The 20,378-nt window shown below is 49.5% G+C and overlaps 1 protein-coding gene across 2 annotated transcripts in view; it reads left to right on the forward strand.

The window, feature by feature from the left end:
- MAST1 (microtubule associated serine/threonine kinase 1) overlaps positions 1-11,761 on the forward strand; it is a 38,570-nt gene extending 26,809 nt beyond the window's left edge. Inside the window, exons 12-27 of one of the 2 annotated variants that reach the window (XM_027851106.1) lie at positions 58-143; positions 267-475; positions 4,062-4,200; positions 4,757-4,889; positions 4,995-5,160; positions 5,634-5,735; positions 5,829-5,951; positions 6,101-6,210; positions 6,370-6,536; positions 6,776-7,023; positions 8,008-8,196; positions 8,337-8,566; positions 9,287-9,409; positions 9,640-9,776; positions 10,050-10,234; positions 10,338-11,761. In XM_027851106.1, the coding sequence (XP_027706907.1) occupies positions 58-143; positions 267-475; positions 4,062-4,200; positions 4,757-4,889; positions 4,995-5,160; positions 5,634-5,735; positions 5,829-5,951; positions 6,101-6,210; positions 6,370-6,536; positions 6,776-7,023; positions 8,008-8,196; positions 8,337-8,566; positions 9,287-9,409; positions 9,640-9,776; positions 10,050-10,234; positions 10,338-11,680 (3,690 nt within the window). In that variant the 3' untranslated portion in view covers positions 11,681-11,761. The remainder of the gene's footprint in view (positions 1-57; positions 144-266; positions 476-4,061; positions 4,201-4,756; positions 4,890-4,994; positions 5,161-5,633; positions 5,736-5,828; positions 5,952-6,100; positions 6,211-6,369; positions 6,537-6,775; positions 7,024-8,007; positions 8,197-8,336; positions 8,567-9,286; positions 9,410-9,639; positions 9,777-10,049; positions 10,235-10,337) is intronic. The other variant, XM_027851107.1, reaches the window with a different exon arrangement.
- Positions 11,762-20,378: the final 8,617 nt, after the last annotated feature.

Raw genomic sequence — 20,378 nt, forward strand, 5'->3', positions numbered from 1 at the left:
GAGACTCCTCTCTTTTCCCTGATACCACTTTCTCCCTGATCCTTTCCATCCTTCCAGGGGCGTGGTGCCACCCCCAAGGCCAAGAAACCCCCTGGTGAGAATGACTTTGAGACCATCAAACTCATCAGCAATGGTGCTTATGGGTAAGAGCCAAGGGCTAAGACCACGCAGGTAGTGGGGAAAGGGGAGGAGGCCAGAGAGGAGGAAGCTGGGGCCGGGGGTGGGGGGGAGGATAGAAGGGATGCTAGTCGTGCCCCCCCCCGCAGGGCTGTGTACTTGGTAAGGCACCGAGAGACACGCCAGCGCTTTGCCATGAAGAAGATCAACAAGCAGAACCTGATCCTTCGCAACCAGATCCAGCAGGCGTTCGTGGAGCGCGACATCCTCACCTTTGCTGAGAACCCCTTTGTCGTCAGCATGTTCTGCTCCTTTGAGACCAAGCGCCACCTCTGCATGGTCATGGAATATGTGGAAGGTAGGCCAGAAGTGGTCACTGGCCACCAGCCAAGGCAAGACCATTTAACTCAAATCAACAAACATGTATTAATTATCTCCTGTGTGCAAAGAGCTGTGCTCAGTGCTGGGGATACAAAAATGAGAAATTACATAGACACTAGCCCTAAGGAGCTGACAGGCCAGCGGAGGGGAAGGGCCCAATGCACAAGTAAGACAAGCTAAACTGAGATCAGAAGTGATGTAGAAATCTGGAAAAAAGGCTCTAGGAAAACTTGAGAAGGGAGAGCAGCTTACTGTCATCCAAAGTCATCAGAGAAGGAAGGCTTCCTAGGAGAGGGGGCCTCTGAGCTGGAATTTGAAGGATGACAAGGTGGAGATGAAGAGAGGGGGCCACACTATTCCAGGCATGGAGAATTCCCTGCAAGAATGCTCATAGGCTAGGGAAGTAAAAATAAAAAAAGATTAGATAAAGCCAAGTTGTAGAAGGCCTTAGATGTCAGGCTAAGGAATTTGTCCTTTGTCTTCTAGGCCATAGGGAGCCCCTGTTTTTGAGCAGAAAACGATCAACTTTGTGAAGGATGGAGTAGAGCTGGAAGATATTTAGACACAGGTTATTACAGTAGTCCAGGCTGTTGTTCAATTGCGTCCAACTCTTTGTGACCCCATTTGGAGTTTTCTTGGCAGAGATACTGGAGTAGTTTGCCATTTCCTTCTCCAGCTCATTTTGCAAATGAGGAAACTGAGGCAAACAGGATTAAATGACTTTCTCGGGGTCACACAGCTAGTAAGTGTCTGAGACAGTATTTGAACACAGGTCTTCCTGACTCCAGGCCCAATACTCTATCCACTGCACCACCTAGCTTCCCTTAATAGTATAGCAAGGGATGATAAAGGCCATGAGAAGCTGAGAAAAAGGCAAGATAGGTGCAGAAATAGTTAAGAGAGATGATGATGAGGTCTCTTTAGCTGGCCCAGACAAGCCACTTTCTGGAAAACTGAAAGAACTGGCAGATGTGATTGCTGGGATACTGTCAGTGATTGTGGAGATGGAGAAGGGTGGAGAAAGATGATGGAGAAAAGAAGGGCACCATGGAATTGGAGAAGGGCAAATAGCCCAATTAAAACAACAACAACGTTGAAATCTGTGAACTATAGGTCAGTGAGCTTTCCCTCTATTTCAGGCAAATTTCTAGAAGGTACCACCAAAGGCATGTTTAATGAAATCCAGAAAAGTCAGTGATCACAGAGAGCAACATGACTTCAACAAGAATAAGTCATATTGGACTAACCTTGTTTCCTTTTTGAATAGGTTAGATAAAATTTATCTAGATTTTAGCAAAGCACTTGATAGTCTTTCATGATATTCTCATGGAAAAGATGGGTAGCTGTGGAGTAGACAGTGACTAATTAGGTGAATTCAGATGTGGGTAAATGACCACAGTCAAAGGGTAATCATTATTACTTTGATGTCACCTCGGAAGGAGGTCTCCAGTGGGATACCTTAGTGCTCTGTGCTTGGCCCTGTGCACTACTTTGTGCCAGGTTCTCTGCTAGGCTCTAGAGATACCACGACAAAAGTGAAATGTTCCTTGCCCTCATGGAACTTACAGTCTATCTATTGAATTATTCTATCACAGATTTAGAAAACAGATTAGGCAGCATGCTTATCAATGACTTCTAGAAAGACATCTATGATTCTATGAAATTTGTAGGTGATACAGAGCGTGGAGGGAATGTCACTGTGCGTGACACAGTGGATGACAGGATACAAAAGGAGCTTGAGAGGCTTGGACATTGGGCCATATCTAATAGGGTGGAATTTGAGATAAACGTCAAGTCTGGTAGTTGGGTTCAAGAAATCAACTTCACAAGAACCAGATGGGGAGGGACGGGTTAGATAGCAGCTCATGGGGAAAAAAAAAAAGGTCTGGGAGTTTAATAGACTACAAGCTGAATATGAGCCAACAGGGTGATCTGGCAGCCAAGAAAGCTAAGGCAATCTGAGGCTGCCTTAAGAGAGAGCCGGCATCCAGGGTAAAGCAGTGATGGTCTGTAACTGTGATCAGTGCCCAATCCTGAGCAGACTACAGCTGGAGCGCTGGATTGAGGTCTGCAACATTTTGGGAAGGGAAAGATGGGTAGTATCCAGAAGAGGGTAGGCAAGATGATGAAGACCCTAAAGTTCCTGATATTTGAGGATTAGTTGACACAACCGAGAATTTCTATCCTGGAGAAGAGAAGATGGGGTGTTTCTGTGTGTGCGTATGGGGGGTGGACTTGGCAGTTGTCTTCCAGTCTTTGAAGGATGTTGTTGGGGAAGAGAGATTCATATTCCTCGGCCCCAGAGGACAGAAGGAGGAGCAAAGGGACCAATTGAGGCTGGGTACCAGGAAAAGCTGGCTTGGAGCTGTCCCGCAGTGGGACGGCCTGCCGGTGGGGCGAGGCGGTGGATCCTGCCTCACTACAGCTTTGTAAGCAAGCTTGGATGACCACTCGTTGAGCACATTGTAGAAGGTGTTTTGGTTCAGGCACGAGTTGAACTAAATAGCTACCAAATGCCTTTAGCACTCAGACTGTCCTTCCATGACTGAGAAAATGCCAGCAGATTTAGCTATTAATAGGTCATTAGTTAAAGAGAGACAGAGACAGATTCGGAGGAGACAAAGAGATACAATGACAGGCAGAGATGGAATGAGAGACAGAGAGGGAAGGAGGGGGAGAATGAGAGGCAGAGAAGGAAAGAAAAGGAGGGAGGAAGGAGAGAGAGGGGGGGGGAGGGGGGATAGAGAGAGAGAGAGAGATGCTGATGGTTGAGAGCAGTTTCAGTTGAGTGATTGCAGTGTGAAATGCAGAGTGAAATCAGATTGCAAGGGTCTGCAAAGTGAACGTGTGGAGGAGAAATAGAGTCAGGGAGTGTAAACTGCTCTTTCTAGGAGTTTGTCAGTGATGAGGGAGGACAGAGGATGCTAATTAGAGGAAGCTACAGTGTCAAAGAAAGGTGTTTTGTTTTGTTTTTGTTTTCAGAATAGAGGAATATGGGCATGTTGCAGGCAGTGGGAATGGAGCCAACATACAGGGAGAGATGGTAGTTGAGAGAGAAGTGGAATTTGTATAGGGGCACACTCCTGAAGGATATGAGAGCGGGAGGGCTTAAGGGCACAAGTATAAAGAGTAGTCTTGGAAAGAAGAGCCAGCTCATCCTATGAGACTGGAGCAAAAGATGAGAGATTGATGAGGACGTAGGGCTCTAGATGAGAGAAAAAGTGGTCTCTCCAACCGATGGCCTCAATCTCCTCAGTAAAGTGGGGAGCTAAGGTCATCTGCTGAGGGAACAGAGAGGAGGGTGAAGTTGGGAGCCCTGTCTTGTAGGCAGGGCCCTGCTGAAGGGAGCCACCCAGATCAGATGTGGCCCTTATCATTTTGAGACACGGCCCTATGCCATGTGCACAGATGTGATGAGATGCAGGCACAGAGGCATGCAATGCCCAGAAGGTTGGGATTCATAAGACAGGAAAAGGCAGCTATTGAACAAGCTGTGGGGATAGTGAGAAAGGGAGGTTGGCCCTGCCCTCCCTGCCCCAGACACAGAGGGCCCTTCCTTATAGGAGGTGATTGTGCCACGCTGCTTAAGAACATTGGGGCCCTGCCTGTGGAGATGGCGAGGATGTACTTCGCAGAGACAGTGCTGGCGCTGGAGTACTTGCACAACTATGGCATCGTGCACCGAGACCTCAAGCCTGACAAGTAGGGGACCCCCTCCTGCCCCCCACCTCCCACTGGCCCCACCCTGTACCAGGCCTCCACTCCCTCACTCTCCAAAATCCCAGATTCCCAGGGGCTCTCCCTCCCCCTAGGTCCCCCATACCCCTGGATTTCACCTACCCCTCAATTCCTTTTGCCCTACCCCCATTTGCCACTCCTCCAACACTCCCCCTCTTTTCCCACCTCCTAAATCCCTGCCCAGTTATTTTCAACTCCCCCTAAATTCTCAAATATCCATACTCCCTATTGACTGTTCCTGTCCTGTCCCCTTATTCTCCCTTATTCATATCCTGCTACTCACTGCTCCCCAGCTCCAATCATGGATAGTCCCCAGCTTCCCATCCCAGCCAGTCCCTAGTCCTCATTGGCATGTCAAGGTCCACAGTGGGAAGAGGTTTGTGCCCATGGGCTTGGGCAGGGGGTGGGCACTGAGAGGGCCTGTGGGAGGCATCTGTCTCCTTGCAATGCCTCTCACTGAGGCTATGCCAGGTGGGGTGGGATGGGGCTTGGTATCTCTGAGGTGCCCCCATGCCCCCAGCCTCCTCATCACCTCCATGGGCCACATCAAGCTGACAGACTTCGGCCTCTCCAAGATGGGCCTGATGAGCCTCACCACCAACCTGTATGAGGGTCACATCGAGAAGGATGCCCGAGAGTTCCTGGATAAGCAGGTGGGAGGAGGTGGCAGCAGGGCTTTGCATGGGAAGGGTCTGACTTGGGGATCATGGCTGGGGCCCAGGAGGCACAGAGCCAGGGAGCTGATGGTCTTCACACAGGTATGTGGGACACCTGAGTATATCGCACCCGAGGTGATCCTGCGTCAGGGCTACGGGAAGCCTGTGGACTGGTGGGCCATGGGCATCATCCTCTATGAGTTCCTGGTGGGCTGTGTGCCCTTCTTTGGAGACACCCCCGAGGAGTTGTTTGGGCAGGTCATCAGTGGTGCGTGTGCCTGTCCATTGTCCTACCAATTGGCCTCTGGTCGCCCCTCCTTGGTCCACGTGGGCAGTCACTTATGCTCACATTCATTTAACAAACCTGAGCACCTTATGTGCAAGACACTGTGCTAGAGGCCGGGGTCAAAGATCAAAACGAAAGGGTCCCTGCCTTGACAAAGGGGAGGATGCTACAGGGAGGGGTGGTGCAGCATGTTTGCAGATTAAATACAGAGTAATCCCAGGCTGTGTCCAGAGGGTGAGCCCATGGACAATGGGGGAGCCAGGGCTGAAGAGGCTCATGGACTTTGGCCAAGCTCACCCTTTCCTGACACCATTGGACTTAATCCCACCAATAGGATGTGATGGAATTTCACTGGCCTTGCCGATGCTGTGGGTCCCAAGAGTTTGTTTCCTTCCCCTTCCTTCTCTCCCCACTCTTTGCTTTCTTCCCTCATCCCTCCCCTCCTTTCCTTGCAGATGACATTCTGTGGCCTGAGGGGGAGGAGGCCTTGCCTGCTGATGCCCAGCTCCTTATATCCTGCCTCTTACAGACCAACCCTTTGGTGCGCCTGGGTGCAGGTAAGGAGGGCTGCCTGGCATCGGGTGTCCCCCTTAAGGCCTGGACAGCCCTTAGGCCCCCTGCCTAGGGCCTACTGTCAACCCCCACCCCAGGTGGTGCATTTGAAGTGAAGGAGCACAGCTTCTTCCGAGAGCTGGACTGGACTGGCCTATTGCGGCAGAAGGCAGAGTTCATCCCCAACCTGGAGTCAGAGGATGACACTAGCTACTTTGACAGTGAGTTCCCAGACCAAGCCACTCTCTGGACATGTCCATTTGGGACCTGAGGGAGGGGGGAGGGGGCCCCCCTCACCCCAAGGGCACAGGGCTAGGGAGGAGCTGCCCCTGCCTCCCCAGCATGCCCCCAATACTTGTGTGGCCCCCAGCCCGCTCCGACAGGTATCATCACGTCAACTCCTATGACGAAGATGACACAACAGAGGATGAGCCTGTGGAAATCCGCCAATTCTCTTCCTGCTCTCCCCGATTCAGCAAAGTAAGCTCCCCTCCCCCAAGGCAGGAGATGGGGGAGGGGCCGTCACTGTGCCTGGGGCAGGTGGGAGCTCCTCCAGGGCTGCCTTCTGTACTCACAGCCGGGGCTTGGGGGCAAAAACCCAGGACTCCATCCTGAGGGCCGACCCATCGTCCCTGCCAGGTATACAGCAGCATGGAACAGCTGTCCCAACATGAGCCCAAACCTCCCACAAGTGGCAAGCGGGAAGCTGGCACCAAGAGCCAAGAGGAGAAGGCAGCCAGCAAGCGGGAGGGGCTGGGCGGCCTCACCCTGCGCGACAAGAGTTGGAGGGGGGGGTCCCCTGAGATGTGAGCTGGGGCAGAACCTTGGGCTGGGGACGGGGGGCAAGGGGCTGTGCAGAGGTTGGGCTGGAAGATCGGCATGGGATCCAGAGCAGGAAGAAGGCTAGGGGCTGTGGGGTTGAGCAGGACGGGGGCATCCTCTGGGTTCTCTTCTCCATGTTGGGACGTAGGAACAACTTAGAACTGGGAGGTCTTTGACTGAGTCCAAATATTGCCTCTGACTGCCCTGGCCCTTCCTACCCTAGCAAACGCCTGTCAGCCTCTGAGTCATCCTTCCTGGAGGGGGAGGCCAGTCCCCCACTGGGTGCGCGCCGCCGCTTTTCAGCGCTCCTGGAGCCCAGCCGGTTTAGTGCTCCCCAGGAGGATGAGGATGAAGGGAGGGTGCAGAGGCCTCCCCGGCCTAGCTCTGATCCCCCTGGGAGTCTAGACAGCAGAGCCCCCAAGGACGGAATTGCAGGGGACAGCACCCCCAGCACTGGAGACTCAGAGCCTGGTAAGTGTGCACTTTTGTCTTTCCCCAGGTGGCTGCTGGCAAAGGGAATTGAGCACTGGGCCTGAAATCAAAAGACTTGAGTTCAAATCCAGCTGTGAGATTCTGAACAAATCACTTAACCTCTGTCAGCTCAGTTTCCTCAACTGTAAAATGGGGAGAAGAACACCCCTCTCCCAGGGTTGTTGTGAGGATCAAATGAGATAATATTTGTAAAATGTTTCACACAGCATCTGGCACATAGTAGGTGCTTAACCAATGTTTAATCCCTTCCCCCAGCAGAAGGGCTCAGCTTCTTCCTAGCTAGATGACCTTGTGCAAATCCCTTCCTCATTCTGGGTCTGTTCCCTTCTCTGTAAATGAGAGAGTTGGATTAGATCATCTCGGAGATTCCTTTCAGTTCTAAATCCTGTGATCCTAAGGGTCCTGGGAATGACTTCTCTCTCTTTTGTTTTTTTGGCGAGGCAACTGGGGTTCAGTGACTCGCTCAGGGGTCACACAGCTAGTAAGTGTCAAGTGTCTGAGGCTGAATTTGAACTCAGGTCCTCCTGACTCCAAGGCTGGAGCTCTATGCACTGCGCCACCTAGCAGCCCCCTTGACTTCTCTCTTTGCCTCCGGATTCAGGTTCATCCCCTGCTTCCAATTCCTTGAGAGGGGAGCAGTTTTTCCTCTCAAGATGGTGCCAATTGGGTCACAGTGTTTTCTTCTTCCCCTTTCTCTCCATCCCCCTTCCACCACACTGTCCCTTAAAGGTGTAATAAAAAGATATCTGGACTGCAGTCAAGAGACCTGGTTTCAAATCCCAGTTCTCACACAAGCTTTTGACCTTGGATAAGCCTCTGGACCTTTCTACGGCTCCATTTTATTACTTATAAATATGGAACATTAATCTATTCCCTAGCTCCCAGAGTTGTTGTGAGGAGAGTGCTTGGCAACCTTAAGGCACTGCAGTTGTGGGAGCTGTAGTGGCCATTGCTTCCAACCAGGTGAATTGGTCCTACCCCCTAAAGATGGAGACCCATCAACCCCCAAGGCCACAAATGACCTGGTCCTTCGACGGGCAAGGCACCAACAGCAGATCTCTGGAGAGCCTGCGGAGAAGCGGCCCTCACGTCCTGGGGGCAAGGTCATCAAGTCAGCCTCTGCCACTGCTCTGTCTGTCATGATCCCCACAGGTAATCTCAGGGGGCTGGCCTCCAGGGCTAGGTCCTGGCATTGGGAGGGCGAGGATAGAACAGAACCCCCTGGCATGGCAGGACAGTCTCCCTCATGGTGTCGACCATTTGCTGACCACCCACAATCCCCGTGTCCGCAGTAGACCAGCATGGCAGCTCTCCCCTGGCCAGTCCTATGTCCCCTCGGTCACTTTCTTCCAACCCATCATCGAGGGACTCATCTCCCAGCCGTGACTACTCCCCTGCCGTCAGTGCTCTCCGTTCCCCCATCACTATCCAACGCTCGGGCAAGAAGTACGGCTTCACCCTCAGGGCTATCCGTGTCTACATGGGTGACTCAGATGTTTATAGTGTGCACCACATTGTATGGGTGAGTGTCTGGCCTACGAGGGCAGGGAGCCGGGTGGGGGTGGTAATGATCACTTGGGAAAGAGTTGATCCTTCCCGGAACTCCCCTCTGCTTCCCGCTCATCTAACACAGCCTGCTGCTGCTGGTTTGGAGTAGTGGGCAAGGGCAGAACCTAGAGAGAGAAGAGCGAGGGTTAGGTCCAGTGTACCAGCCATGGGACCTTGGGCCAGTCACGGTCTCTCTGCACGTTAGTTTCCTCACCAGTAAAATGAGGTTCATACTTCTTGTGCCCCCGTCCCCACAGGGCTTTTATCATAAGGTCATAGGCTGCTGAGCTGGAAGGGACCTTAGAGGTCACTGGTCCAACACCCTCATTTTGCAAATGAGGAAACTGTGCCTGAGAGCAGTAAAATGGCCTACTCAGGGACACGTGCATGGTAAGTGGATGCATGGCGAGGACAGACCCAGGGCTCAGATGATAAAGACAGTGTTCATTCTACTATACCGTACTTGCGAGGAGAATGCTCATTACATCTCAGAGGGCCCTAGAAACGAGAGTTGTTCTGATCGCTCTATGTGGGACTCGGGGGGTGGCTGTGGCTTCTGGCTGCCTCCCAACAGGGACAGCCACCAGGTCACCTGCCCCACTGCCCCACTGCCCCACTGTGGGTAGGGCCTGATAAAACCTACGGGGCGGAAGGGAGATTCCAATAACTATTTGTTGTCCCCCACCCCTGACAGCACGTGGAAGAGGGAGGACCTGCGCAGGAGGCTGGACTCTGTGCAGGGGACCTCATCACCCATGTCAATGGGGAGCCTGTGCATGGGATGGTGCACCCAGAGGTGGTGGAGCTAATCCTCAAGGTCAGGATCTGGGAAGGAGGAAAGAAGGGTGTTGAGGGGCTGGGCACCCCCAGGGAGATGAAGAGATGGGGGAGGAGCTGGTGTGGTCCAAACGAAAGGCCCCCTAAAGGAGGGGGCTCCCATGGGATAGGGGAGGAGACTCAGGAGAAGGAGGGGGGAATAGGGTACCCCAGAGTGGTACGTATTCCAGAGGATCTCCAGCTGTGCCCTTTTTGCCCTGGCATCTGCAGAGTGGGAACAAAGTGGCTGTGACGACCACGCCTTTTGAGAACACTTCCATCCGCATTGGGCCTGCCCGGCGCAGCAGCTACAAGGCCAAGATGGCCAGGAGGAATAAGAGGCCAGCAGCAAAGGAGGGTCAAGAGAGGTAGGGGTCCTCTGCCAAAGCCCTGAGGAGTCAGAACAGCTGGGGGAGAGGGGGGTAGGCGCACAGAGCAGGGTGGGGGGTGGAGCCAGACGGGTCCACTGTCTCATCGCTGTGACCCTGCACAAATCATCAGTCCCCTCTTTAAGCCTCAGTTTCCCTTTCTGTAAAACGAGGGCATTAGATAATCTTTAATTGTGTTGTGTGGGAATAGGGGTAGCTCTGGGGCCGCAGGCCCAGGCCTGGCCTTTCCACTCCCTTCTCTTCTGCCCACAGGAAGCGCAGCTCTCTGTTCCGCAAGATCACCAAGCAGTCCAACCTCCTTCACACAAGCCGCTCCCTCTCCTCTCTTAACCGATCCCTGTCCTCCAGCGACAGCCTCCCTGGGTCCCCAACCCATGGCCTACCTGCCCGCTCTCCCACACACAGTTACCGCTCCACGCCTGATTCGGCCTACCTAGGTATGCCTCCCCATGGCCGAGGACGACTGGGAACGGGGGTGGCAGGGACCCTGGGCCGTGGACTCACCAGGCTCCCCTCCACAATTTCTTCCCTCTCCTGCAGGTGCCTCTTCTCAAAGCAGCTCCCCGGCTTCCAGCACCCCCAACTCCCCAGCCTCTTCGTCCCACCACATCCGGCCTAGCACTCTTCACGGCCTGTCCCCGAAGCTGCACCGGCAGTACCGCTCCGCCCGCTGCAAGTCAGCTGGCAACATTCCCCTGTCCCCACTGGCACACACGCCCTCACCCACGCAGTCATCTCCACCCCCGCTGCCTGGCCACACTGTGGGCAGCTCCCACACCACCCAAAGCTTCCCCGCCAAGTTACACTCGTCTCCACCTGTGGTGCGCCCACGCCCTAAGAGTGCCGAGCCCCCCCGCTCCCCACTTCTTAAGAGGGTCCAATCTGCTGAGAAGCTGGGCTGCCCGTTGGGCACTGACAAGAAAGGTGCGCTGCGTAAGCACAGTCTGGAGGTGGGGCACCCTGATTTCCGCAAGGACTTCCATGGAGAGCTGGCATTGCATAGCCTTGCTGAGGCTGAGGGCGAGACAGGCCCTGCATCTGCTGCTGCTGAAGGGCCTGGGGCCCAGCGCCCCCCACCTATGAGGCGACTGGGCCGCCAAGAGTCACCCCTGAGTCTGGGTGGGGGAGACCCGCTCCTAGCTGGGCCACGGGGGGGTGATGGTCCCAAGGAAGAAAAGCCAGCTGCTGGTCCGGGACCTCCTGGTCCAGGCAAAGTCCCAGAACCTGAAGGGTCTTCCCGCAAGGAAAGGGAAGTGGGCAGCAGTAGGGGGGAGCCCCCATGGTCAGGGGGCTGCATGCCTCCTGGCTGCCCAACCAGGGCACCACCCCCAGGCCGGACTCTGGACCGAGAAGGGGCAGGCACAAGGCACCAGGGGGTGCAGACAGAAGATGCAGGTGGGGCGGCCCGGGCCTTGGCCAAGGCAGCCCTGAGCCCAGTGCAAGAGTACGAGGTGGGCAGACGCAGCAGTGCCAGTGAGGCAGCCACCTCCCCACGGGGAGGCCCAGGCAGTGACCTGCCCCCTGTCCCCATTGTTGTGGAGCCCAAGTCTGAGATCAGTAGGCCTCCCCCAGAGGCCCCCGGAGGGAGGGTGGCCAAGGAGCGTTGGGTCCTGGAGGTGGTAGAAGAAAGAACCACACTGAGCTTGCCCCGAACGAAATCCATCTCTCCCAAACTCTCTCCGGAGCCCCCAGGCTCTGCCCCTGCTCCATCCCCACCTTCCGCTAGGAATGGGCCTGGCTCTGACCCAGGGCATCCACAAGTCCCTGCTGCCCTTCCTATCCCAGCTCTCCCAGGCCCTAAGAGTGAGTTAGGGCTGCTTACCCGCCTCCCTACCGAGCCTGTGCCCGGCCCAGGCCTGGCCAAGAAGGGGTCAGTGAACTGAAGGCGGGCCCTGACACTGCCCCACCTCCGGACCTTTGTAAATAGGACTGGAGGGCGGCACCAGATTGTACAGTGGGTTGTATACATATGTACACATATAAATAAAGTGTGTGTTACGCATCCTGGGCTCCAGGCTCTCTGGACCTGTCACAGGGGCAGTGGTGATATCTGACCTAGTGGGTTTTAAACAGAAAACTAAGAGGGGAGGAACTGCCCATCTAGGTGCCAAGTCAGCTATCACACAACAGCTGGCACAAGAGAAGGGCACTCGGTGCAAAGACGCCTTCATGCACTGGAGACAAAATCCAAGAGGGGCAACACTCAGCACTGTAATATCCATGGGCAACCAGACACTGTAACCCACGGAGGAAAGGCTGCCTTGCAGAGAGAGGTATCACTGGGTTCTGCTGTAACTTATAGAGCTATATATAGAAATAGAGCTACGGAAGGATGGGGGTGCCCCAATGGAGCAGATTACAGGGCTTAATACCTTAGAGAAAGTGGACTGCTGAGGAAGAGCATTGTTAAGCTATCTTAAGGGAGGGAATCCCCAGTTGGGGGAGAGGGGGATGGGAGTCATAGTGGAGAGCATTTGGGTGAAGTTCAATGGGGGAAGAGGGAAGGGAGAACAATTAAGCGCCTACTATGTGCCAGGTGCTTTATAAATATCACATGTATGTATGATATATGTGTATATATACTCACATATTTTATATATGTATATACACATCGCAACTCTAGGAGATAGGTGCTATTATAATTTTACAGTTGAAGAAACTGAGGCAGATGGGCGTTAAGTGACTTGCCCAGGCTCACATAGGTAGTCTAAGTGTCTTAGGCCCGATTTGAGCTCAGGACTTAGTAACTGCAGACCCAGAGTTCCATCCACTGTGCCACCAAGCTGACTCAATGAAAAGATAAACACATGGTATTTGTCAGGACAGTACACTTAAGATCACCTGGCCAGAAGATGGCTACATGTGGGAAACAGATAAATAACCTGGTAAGGAAGCATGCTGTGGGAGTGATGGAAGAAAACAATTCACAGCACCTCTGCTGGGGAGCTGTCTGCCCAGAGCAAAGTAGCGAGTAAACCCTTGCCTTGCCTCGTCAAAAGGTAGAGAAAAGGGGAAGCTCCTATTCTGGACTCCGTCTGACTCACGAAGAACCAGCTGTCATGTAGAAATGACGACAGCCTTGGGAGGGGGTTATCCTGCTAGAGCAGGGGTGGGGAACCTGCAGCCTCGAGGCCACATGAGGCCCTCTAGGTCCTCAAGGGCAGCCTTTTGGACCAAGTTTGGATTCAGTCGAAGGCTGCACTGAAGACCTAGAGGGCCACATGTAGCCTTGAGGCCGCAGGTTCCCCAACCCTGTTCTAGAGATTGCCATGGATAGTGGACATCATCTGATTTGGGCAGAAAGATGAAAGGATAGGATTCCCTGCTCTACAATTCTGCAGGGGAAGTTGTCCCCAGAGGAATGGAAAGCTCTGATTAGACAGTTCTGATGAGGAAGAGAAGGATCTTCCAAGGAGAACAACGTGGTTATGTGGTTTGTTTTTTTAAGATGTATAGGAAATGGGGGCAGCTTGGTGGCACAGTGGATAGAGCACTGGTCCTAGAGTCAGGAGGACCTGAGTTCAAATCTGGCTTCAGGCACATAATACTGCCTAGCTGTGTGACTCTGGGCAAGTCATTTAATAACCCCAATTGCCTCACTTAAAAAAAACAATGTATAGGAAATGGAAACAGGGTCAGGTAACTAAAGATAAATGCCAAAATGTGGCCTGAACAGGTTAAGAGAAGCACTGAAGCTCAGAGAGGGCCAAGACTGGAGCTGAAGGCTTGCCACAAGAGAAACCTCTCTTTAAGCTGAGTTGGGGATAAAAATCCCAGAGTTGGAAGGGGCCTCAGAAATATTGGATCCAACTCATACCCAAACATGATAGCCTCTACAACATACCTCCACCCTATTCCTAGACTGCTTTTCCACTTTGGGACTAATCCTTGTTGTTAGGAAGCTTGTAGACAAAGCCTACATTTCTTTCTCTGCAACTTCCATTTTTGCTAATTTTGCCATCTGGGTCCAAGCAGGATTCATGTACTTCTCCTCATGATAACCCATCAAATACTTCAGGACACTTATCATGTATCCTGAAATGTTCTGTTTTTCATCCTTTGCCTTTTACAAAATCTTATTTTTCGTTTTGATGGTCACCTTTTTTTTTTCCTAAAAATATTCTTTTCTTTTCCCTATCAAGCCATCTCTGGTAATAGAATATTTTAAGTGCAGGGAGAAAAAGCAGTTGAGCAAGACCAAAGGAAACATTGTATCTGAGAGCCAAGGAAATATTCCATTCCCGTGGTTCCCCACCTCTGCAAAGAAAAGAGGGAAGCACACTTTGTCAGCTCTCTTCAGAGGCTGAGCGCGGTTATTTTCATTATATAGTGTTTGGTCTTTAACTATTTCCATTGCTGTAATTATCCGCGTATTTTCTTTCTGGTGCTTCTTGCTTCAATCTGTGTTAGTTCATCTAAGTCTTCTCATGCTTCTCTGAATTATTTATGTTTTTGTTTTGTTTTGCTTTTTGGTGAGGCAATCAGGGTTAAGTGACTTGCCCAGGGTCACACGGCTTGTAAGTATCAAGTGCCTGAGGCCAGATTTGAACTCAGGTCCTCCTGACTCCAAGGCAGAAGCTCTATCCACTGCGCCATCTAGCTGCCACCTAGCTGCCCCCTATATTTGTCATTTCTTACAGAGCAGCAATATTCCATCACTATTTTATGCTAGACCTTTCTGTTTTTTCACTTCTTTGAAGGTACGCACCTAATAGAGTAAGATCTCTGGGCAAAAGGGTGTGAAGAGTTCAGCCATTCCCCCCTCCCCATCATTCCAAAGTGATTCACAGCTCCACCAACAGTGTGCCCATCTTTTTGCAGCCCCTCTGACTAGAACAAATTCTATTCCCAATTTACTGAGGTTAAACTTCACAGTTGTTTTGACTTATGTTTCTTATCAGTGATTTAGAATAATTTTTCATAGGTTTGATAATAATAATAGCTAACAGTTATGTGGCACTTACCATGTGTCCGGCACTTCACTGAGCATTTGACAAAGATTTTCTCATTTGATCCTAACAACAATGCAGGGAGGTGGGTGCTAGTATGATCTCCATTTCGATACTTTCACAATTTTTTTTGAGAACTGTTTGCTCCTATCCTTTGATCATTTATCCATTGGTCTCTCTCTTTCTTAAAAATTTTTTTTAATAAGTCTTGACATTTTTTAATGACACTATAATTTCTTCTGTTATCCCTTTTCCCTTTCTCATCCAGAGTAATCCTATATAACAAATAGTATTTTTAAAGACAAAAAAAATCAGCAAAACTGATCAATACATTCAAAAAGTCTGAAAAATATGTGCAATGTGCCGCGATCATAGACCTCCTACATCTGCAAAGGGTTGGAGTAGGTGTGTCTTCTATCTCTTCTTTAGAGCCATGCTTATTCTTTGAAATTTTGCGACATTCATTTTTTTTAATGGTTCTTTTCATTTACATTGTTGTAATCATTGTGTATATCGTTTCCTTGGCTTTATTTCTTTTCCCTTCTTTTACAGCCAAATTCTTAAAACTTTATAACCTTGAAATCCAAGTATTGACCTCACCACTTAATTGAAATTGCTTTCTCCAAGGTTAGCAATGACCTCCTAATTGCCAAATCTAATAGTTTTTTCTCAATCCTCATCCTTCTTGACCTCTCTGCAACCTTTGACATTATTGACCATCTCCTATGTTTTGGTGACATTACTCCCTCCTCAGTCTCCTCCTAACTGTCTGACTATTTCTTCTCAGTTTCCTTTGTTGGATCAGCATTCATGTCCTGCCCCCAATATTTGGGTATACCACAATACCATGTGCTGTGTTCTCCTCTGTACACTCTCTTTTGGTGACCTAATTAGCTTTCATGGATCCGATGATCACCTTCGTTCCTATGACTCTCTAACCTATGCATTTAGCCCTTACTTAGCTCCAGACCCTCTTTACCTCCTTCCTGCTAGAATTTCCTCTTGCATGTCCCATCAATATGAACAAAAGGGAACTCATCACCTTTTCCTCAAAACCCAACCCCTGTGTCTGGAATATTCGAACTCACTTCTGCCTCTTGGAAATCCTGGCTCTCCAAGTTTCAGGTAGCTCATGTAGCAACTAGTACATGAGGCCTTTCCTGATACACACACACACACACACACACACACACTCACAGTGGTTAGTGCTTTCCCCAACCTCCCCTTTGTATTTCTTCATACATACTATATAAATACATATGTATGCATCATGAACTTCCACATATTAATTTGCTTTTCTGTATACTTATTATTTCCCTGTAAACTATCTCTCCTCAGTATGGAAGCTCCTTGAGGGCAGGGATTGTTGGTTTTTCTGTTTGTATCCCCAGTATCTAGCACAGTAGTCTACACATAATAAATGCTTAATAAATGTTTGTTGAATTAAATGGAACAAAACATCACCAGTTCCTTCATCTGGTGCTAGCATGGCATGGTCTCCAGTCCTCCACCATCTTGATTCATCCCTCTCAGAATGAAGTCCAGTTTGTCATCTTGACTCTCTAGCAGTCCTCACCCCAAGCAGCTTTCTACACCGATCGTTTGAGTACATCTATCATGTCCCCTGTCCATGTCCTTTCTGGGCTAAGTATCCCCAGTTCATTTAATTGAACCCAAATGGTTTCAAGGCACTTCACCATTCTGGTTACCCTTTTCTAGTTATTCTCTTATCATTGTGCTTCCTGATATAACCCATGGCCCCGATCAGCCCCCTATACTAAAATGTAACACTCAGAATGGGAAACAACACTTCAAATAGGAAGCATTATTACCTTATGGTCTTTCCAGGGCAAAATAAAGCAGGACTGTCGCCTTCCTAGCCCTGGACACTATTCCTCTGCTACTTACTTATATGACCTTGGGGAAGTCATTCAGGCCTCAGTGTCCTTACGTATAAAATGAGGAGGATGTGGCTTGATTTTCTTCCAGATCTAAATTCATGATTCTTTTTTTCCATTTTTATTAAATGTTTCGTTGAAAACAACATGCGTTGAATAGTAATATAATCAGCTAAACTTGCACAGAAACAATTTTCATTGCATTTCAATATATGATACTTTTTCATGACAATTTTTCTGTCAGTCCACATCCCCATTGAGATTCTTTGACCATTCGTTGCCATTCACTTTTCCTCAAATATTAATAGTGTGCATTTGGTCTTTCTGTTTTGGCTTTTTTCATTTTGCATTCTTTCATTAGGTCTTCCCAGATTTCTTTCCATTTCTTATTCTTGTCGGTTAATTGCCTTGCAATATTCCTATTGGGCAGCTAGGTGGTGCAGTGGACAGAGTGCCAGGGCTGGAGTAAGGAAGACTCATCTTTCTGAAGTCAAGTCTGGCCTGAGACACTCCCTAGCTGTATGACCCTGGGCAAGTCATGTAACTCTTTGCCTCAGTTTCCTCTTCTGTAAAATGAGCTGGAGAAGGAAATGGCAAACTGCTGCAGAGTCTCTGCCAAGAAAACTCCAGATGGAGTCATGAAGAGTCGGACAAGACTGAAAAACAACTGAATAACAAAATTCCTTATTACTCTTGAGGGTATGGCCATCCTCCCATCTTCATCCAGACCTGAAACATAGGTGTCATCCTCAACTCTTCACTCCCTCTCTCATCCCCTGTAACCAATCAGTGGTCAAGTCTTATCTTCTCTGCCTTCCCACCATCTCTCATGTTCTCCTTTCTCTCCTCTGACACGGCCACCACTAGATGAAAGCCCTTGTCACAAAACGCCTAGATGATGGTAAGAGCCCACTGATCAGTCTCCTTGCCTCAGACCTCTCTCCACCCCAATCCATCCTCCATTTATCTGTCAAATTCATCCTCCTAAAATGCAAGTCTGACCATACCACCCTTCCCACTCCTTCCCCATTTAAGAGACTCCAGTAGCTCCCAATCATGTCCAGGATCAAGCAGAAAATCTTCTGTTTGGCCTTTAAAGGCCTTCATAACCTGGCCCCTCCTTATCTCATCTTCTTACACTTCATTCTCTCCTGATCCAGTGGCACTGCCCTCTTTACTGTTTCTCACCCAGGACGCTACACACTATGAATGTTTTCACTCGTTGGCCCTCATGCCAAGAACTCTCTCCTTCCTCATCCTGGCTGTCCTGGCTCTCCTCAAGTTTCAACTAAAGTCTCACTTTCTCCAAGAACCTTTCCCTCTCTCCTCAACCTTAGTGCCTTCACTTTCAGATTATCTCTAATTTACCCTCCATACAACTTATTTCATAGTTGTCTGCATGTTGTCTCTCCCCCATTAGACTGTGAGCTCTTTGTGAACAAAGACTGTCTTTCGCCTTCCTTTGTATCTCCAGCATTTAGCACAGCGCCTGGCACATAGTAGACACTGAAGAAGTGTTTATGAACAGACTAGACAAAACTGATTTTTTTAAACCCACATGTCAAATTTTACATTTGTCTCTATCAAATTAATAATCTTATTAAATTTCAACCCATATCATAACCTGTCAAATTTTTTCTCAATCCTTATTCTGTCCTCTTGGGTGTTAGCTATTCCACCTGCTTCATGTCATCCACCAATTTGATAAGTATGGCATCTTATGTATAACTTTATCCAAATCACTGAGAGAAACCGTTTTAATAACTCAAGTCCAAACACTGATCCCTGGGGCACTCCACTGGAGACCCTCCAAGGTGAAATTGAAACATGGATAAAACTACTACAGTTATCCCTTCCACATCTCGGAAGTTAGGGGTGTGGCACCTCTGAGATCTGGAAAAATCTGCGCAAAATTTTTTGGCCCGCCCTTTGTACCAGAGAAGAAGTCTGAATTCTTTCTTTTTTTAATAGGGTGTTTACGGTACTTTATTGTAAAATTTGGTTTAAGTATTTGGTCAAAGGCTCTGGGTCATCTGCTGGCCTTCGAGTATCATCTGCAGCTTCTACAAAACTCCCCCTAAATTCCCATTTAATTTCTTACACCAACCCATGAAATATCTACACCATGATGGGGAAAGTTGCAATGTGAAAGGAATAACTGTACTCCTTCTGTTGAATCACTCGGTTAGTTGTACAGGAACCGCTCAAGTTGGGGGTTATACTCCATACTCTTTGAAGTCCCTTCTCATTCATAGATTTGGAGATTCTCAGTCCATATGTCCATTTCCCACGCCCCAGAGTTGGGGGAAATGTTGGGGAGCATGACGGAACTTTACAGGCATTCCAGAGCTACCTTCTGTGTTGCCATGATAATGTGCAGAGACATTCCAGGGCAGAGCTGTTGTTTGAGCTGGACTGAAATGGAAGAAGTTGATATCCAGGTATAAAAGACCTGGGGACTGGTATCTAGTACTGAAGAGTGACCCTCTACATAGGGCTTCTCTTGTAGCAACTCCTTTCACTGTCTGGGAGGGCAAGTCTAGCAGTCACGTCAGACCCCTTCTGCCAGCTTTTTGGTTAGAGCAAATTCCCAGGAAACTGAGTGGGGGAACTTTGGGGATGCCTACCTACAAGGGGTGTGGTATTATCTTCAGCATCTCATTACATTCAGGTCATTCTTATAAAGATTTTATGATGATGAGAGACATATGGCTCAGTTGTTGCTGGTATTCCTCCTAATCGCCATTTTAAGAAAAATAATCCCATTGATGTTTTTTTCCCCCTAATCTTTAGGTATCCAGTTGAATCTGGAAGGGAGCACATGTTTTCATTTATTCAATCTCCTCTGTAATTCACTATTTTATGAGGCAATACTGCTTAGAATTTTCCATATCCTCCTCCGTGTTTTACAAATGAATTTGTGCCCTAGACCTGATTTGCTCTCTGGGTTTGTGAACTGAAGTAGTTTCTGGGCTCTTTGGATTTCTTGTCATGGTAACTAAGTCGTACAGGTTGAACTTCTGCAAGAAATGGTAACGATCCAGTCAGTATTGATAATGAGTCGACTTCTTTCTCTATTGATTTTCAGTTTTTTGGTGTCAACAACTTCAATTCAATAAGCATTTATCAAGTGTCTACTGGGAACCAGGCATCTTGCTTGGTGCTGGGGATACAAAGGCAAAAATGAAACAATTCCAGAGCCAAGATGGTGGAGGAAAGGCAGGGACTCACCTGAGCTCTCCCTCAAACCCCTCCAAATACCTTTAAAAATGACTCTAAACAAATTCTAGAGCAGCAGAACCCACAAAAAGACAGAGTGAAACAAATTTCCAACCCAAGACATCTTGGAAGGTCAGAAAGAAAGGTCTGTTGCACCAGGGTGAGAGAGGAACACAGTCCATCACAGGCCGTGCCAGCATAGCCTGGGCCCCAGCAAACCAGGAGCAGGCCTTGGGAGTCACTGAATCAGCAATGGCAGCTGCTTCCAGAGCTCTCAGCCCACAGGGTATAAGGGGGGTCAGACAACTGGTCAGAAGGAGATTACAGGAGTCTTTTTGCTAGCACTGAGGTGGGACTCTGTTGCTTTGCCCATACTCAGATTCGGTTTGCAGTCCTAAATGGCAGTCTAGGATGGTAGTCCCAGTTGGAGGAGAACTAGCCCACCCCAGCTTGCGGCCACAGTGGAGGAGGAACCCTCTTCACAGTTCCAGGACAGAAAAGATTGTATGTTGTCA

The sequence above is a fragment of the Vombatus ursinus genome, unplaced genomic scaffold (assembly GCF_900497805.2).
Source record: "Vombatus ursinus unplaced genomic scaffold, bare-nosed wombat genome assembly UNPS02009173.1, whole genome shotgun sequence".
Lineage (NCBI taxonomy): Eukaryota > Metazoa > Chordata > Mammalia > Diprotodontia > Vombatidae > Vombatus > Vombatus ursinus.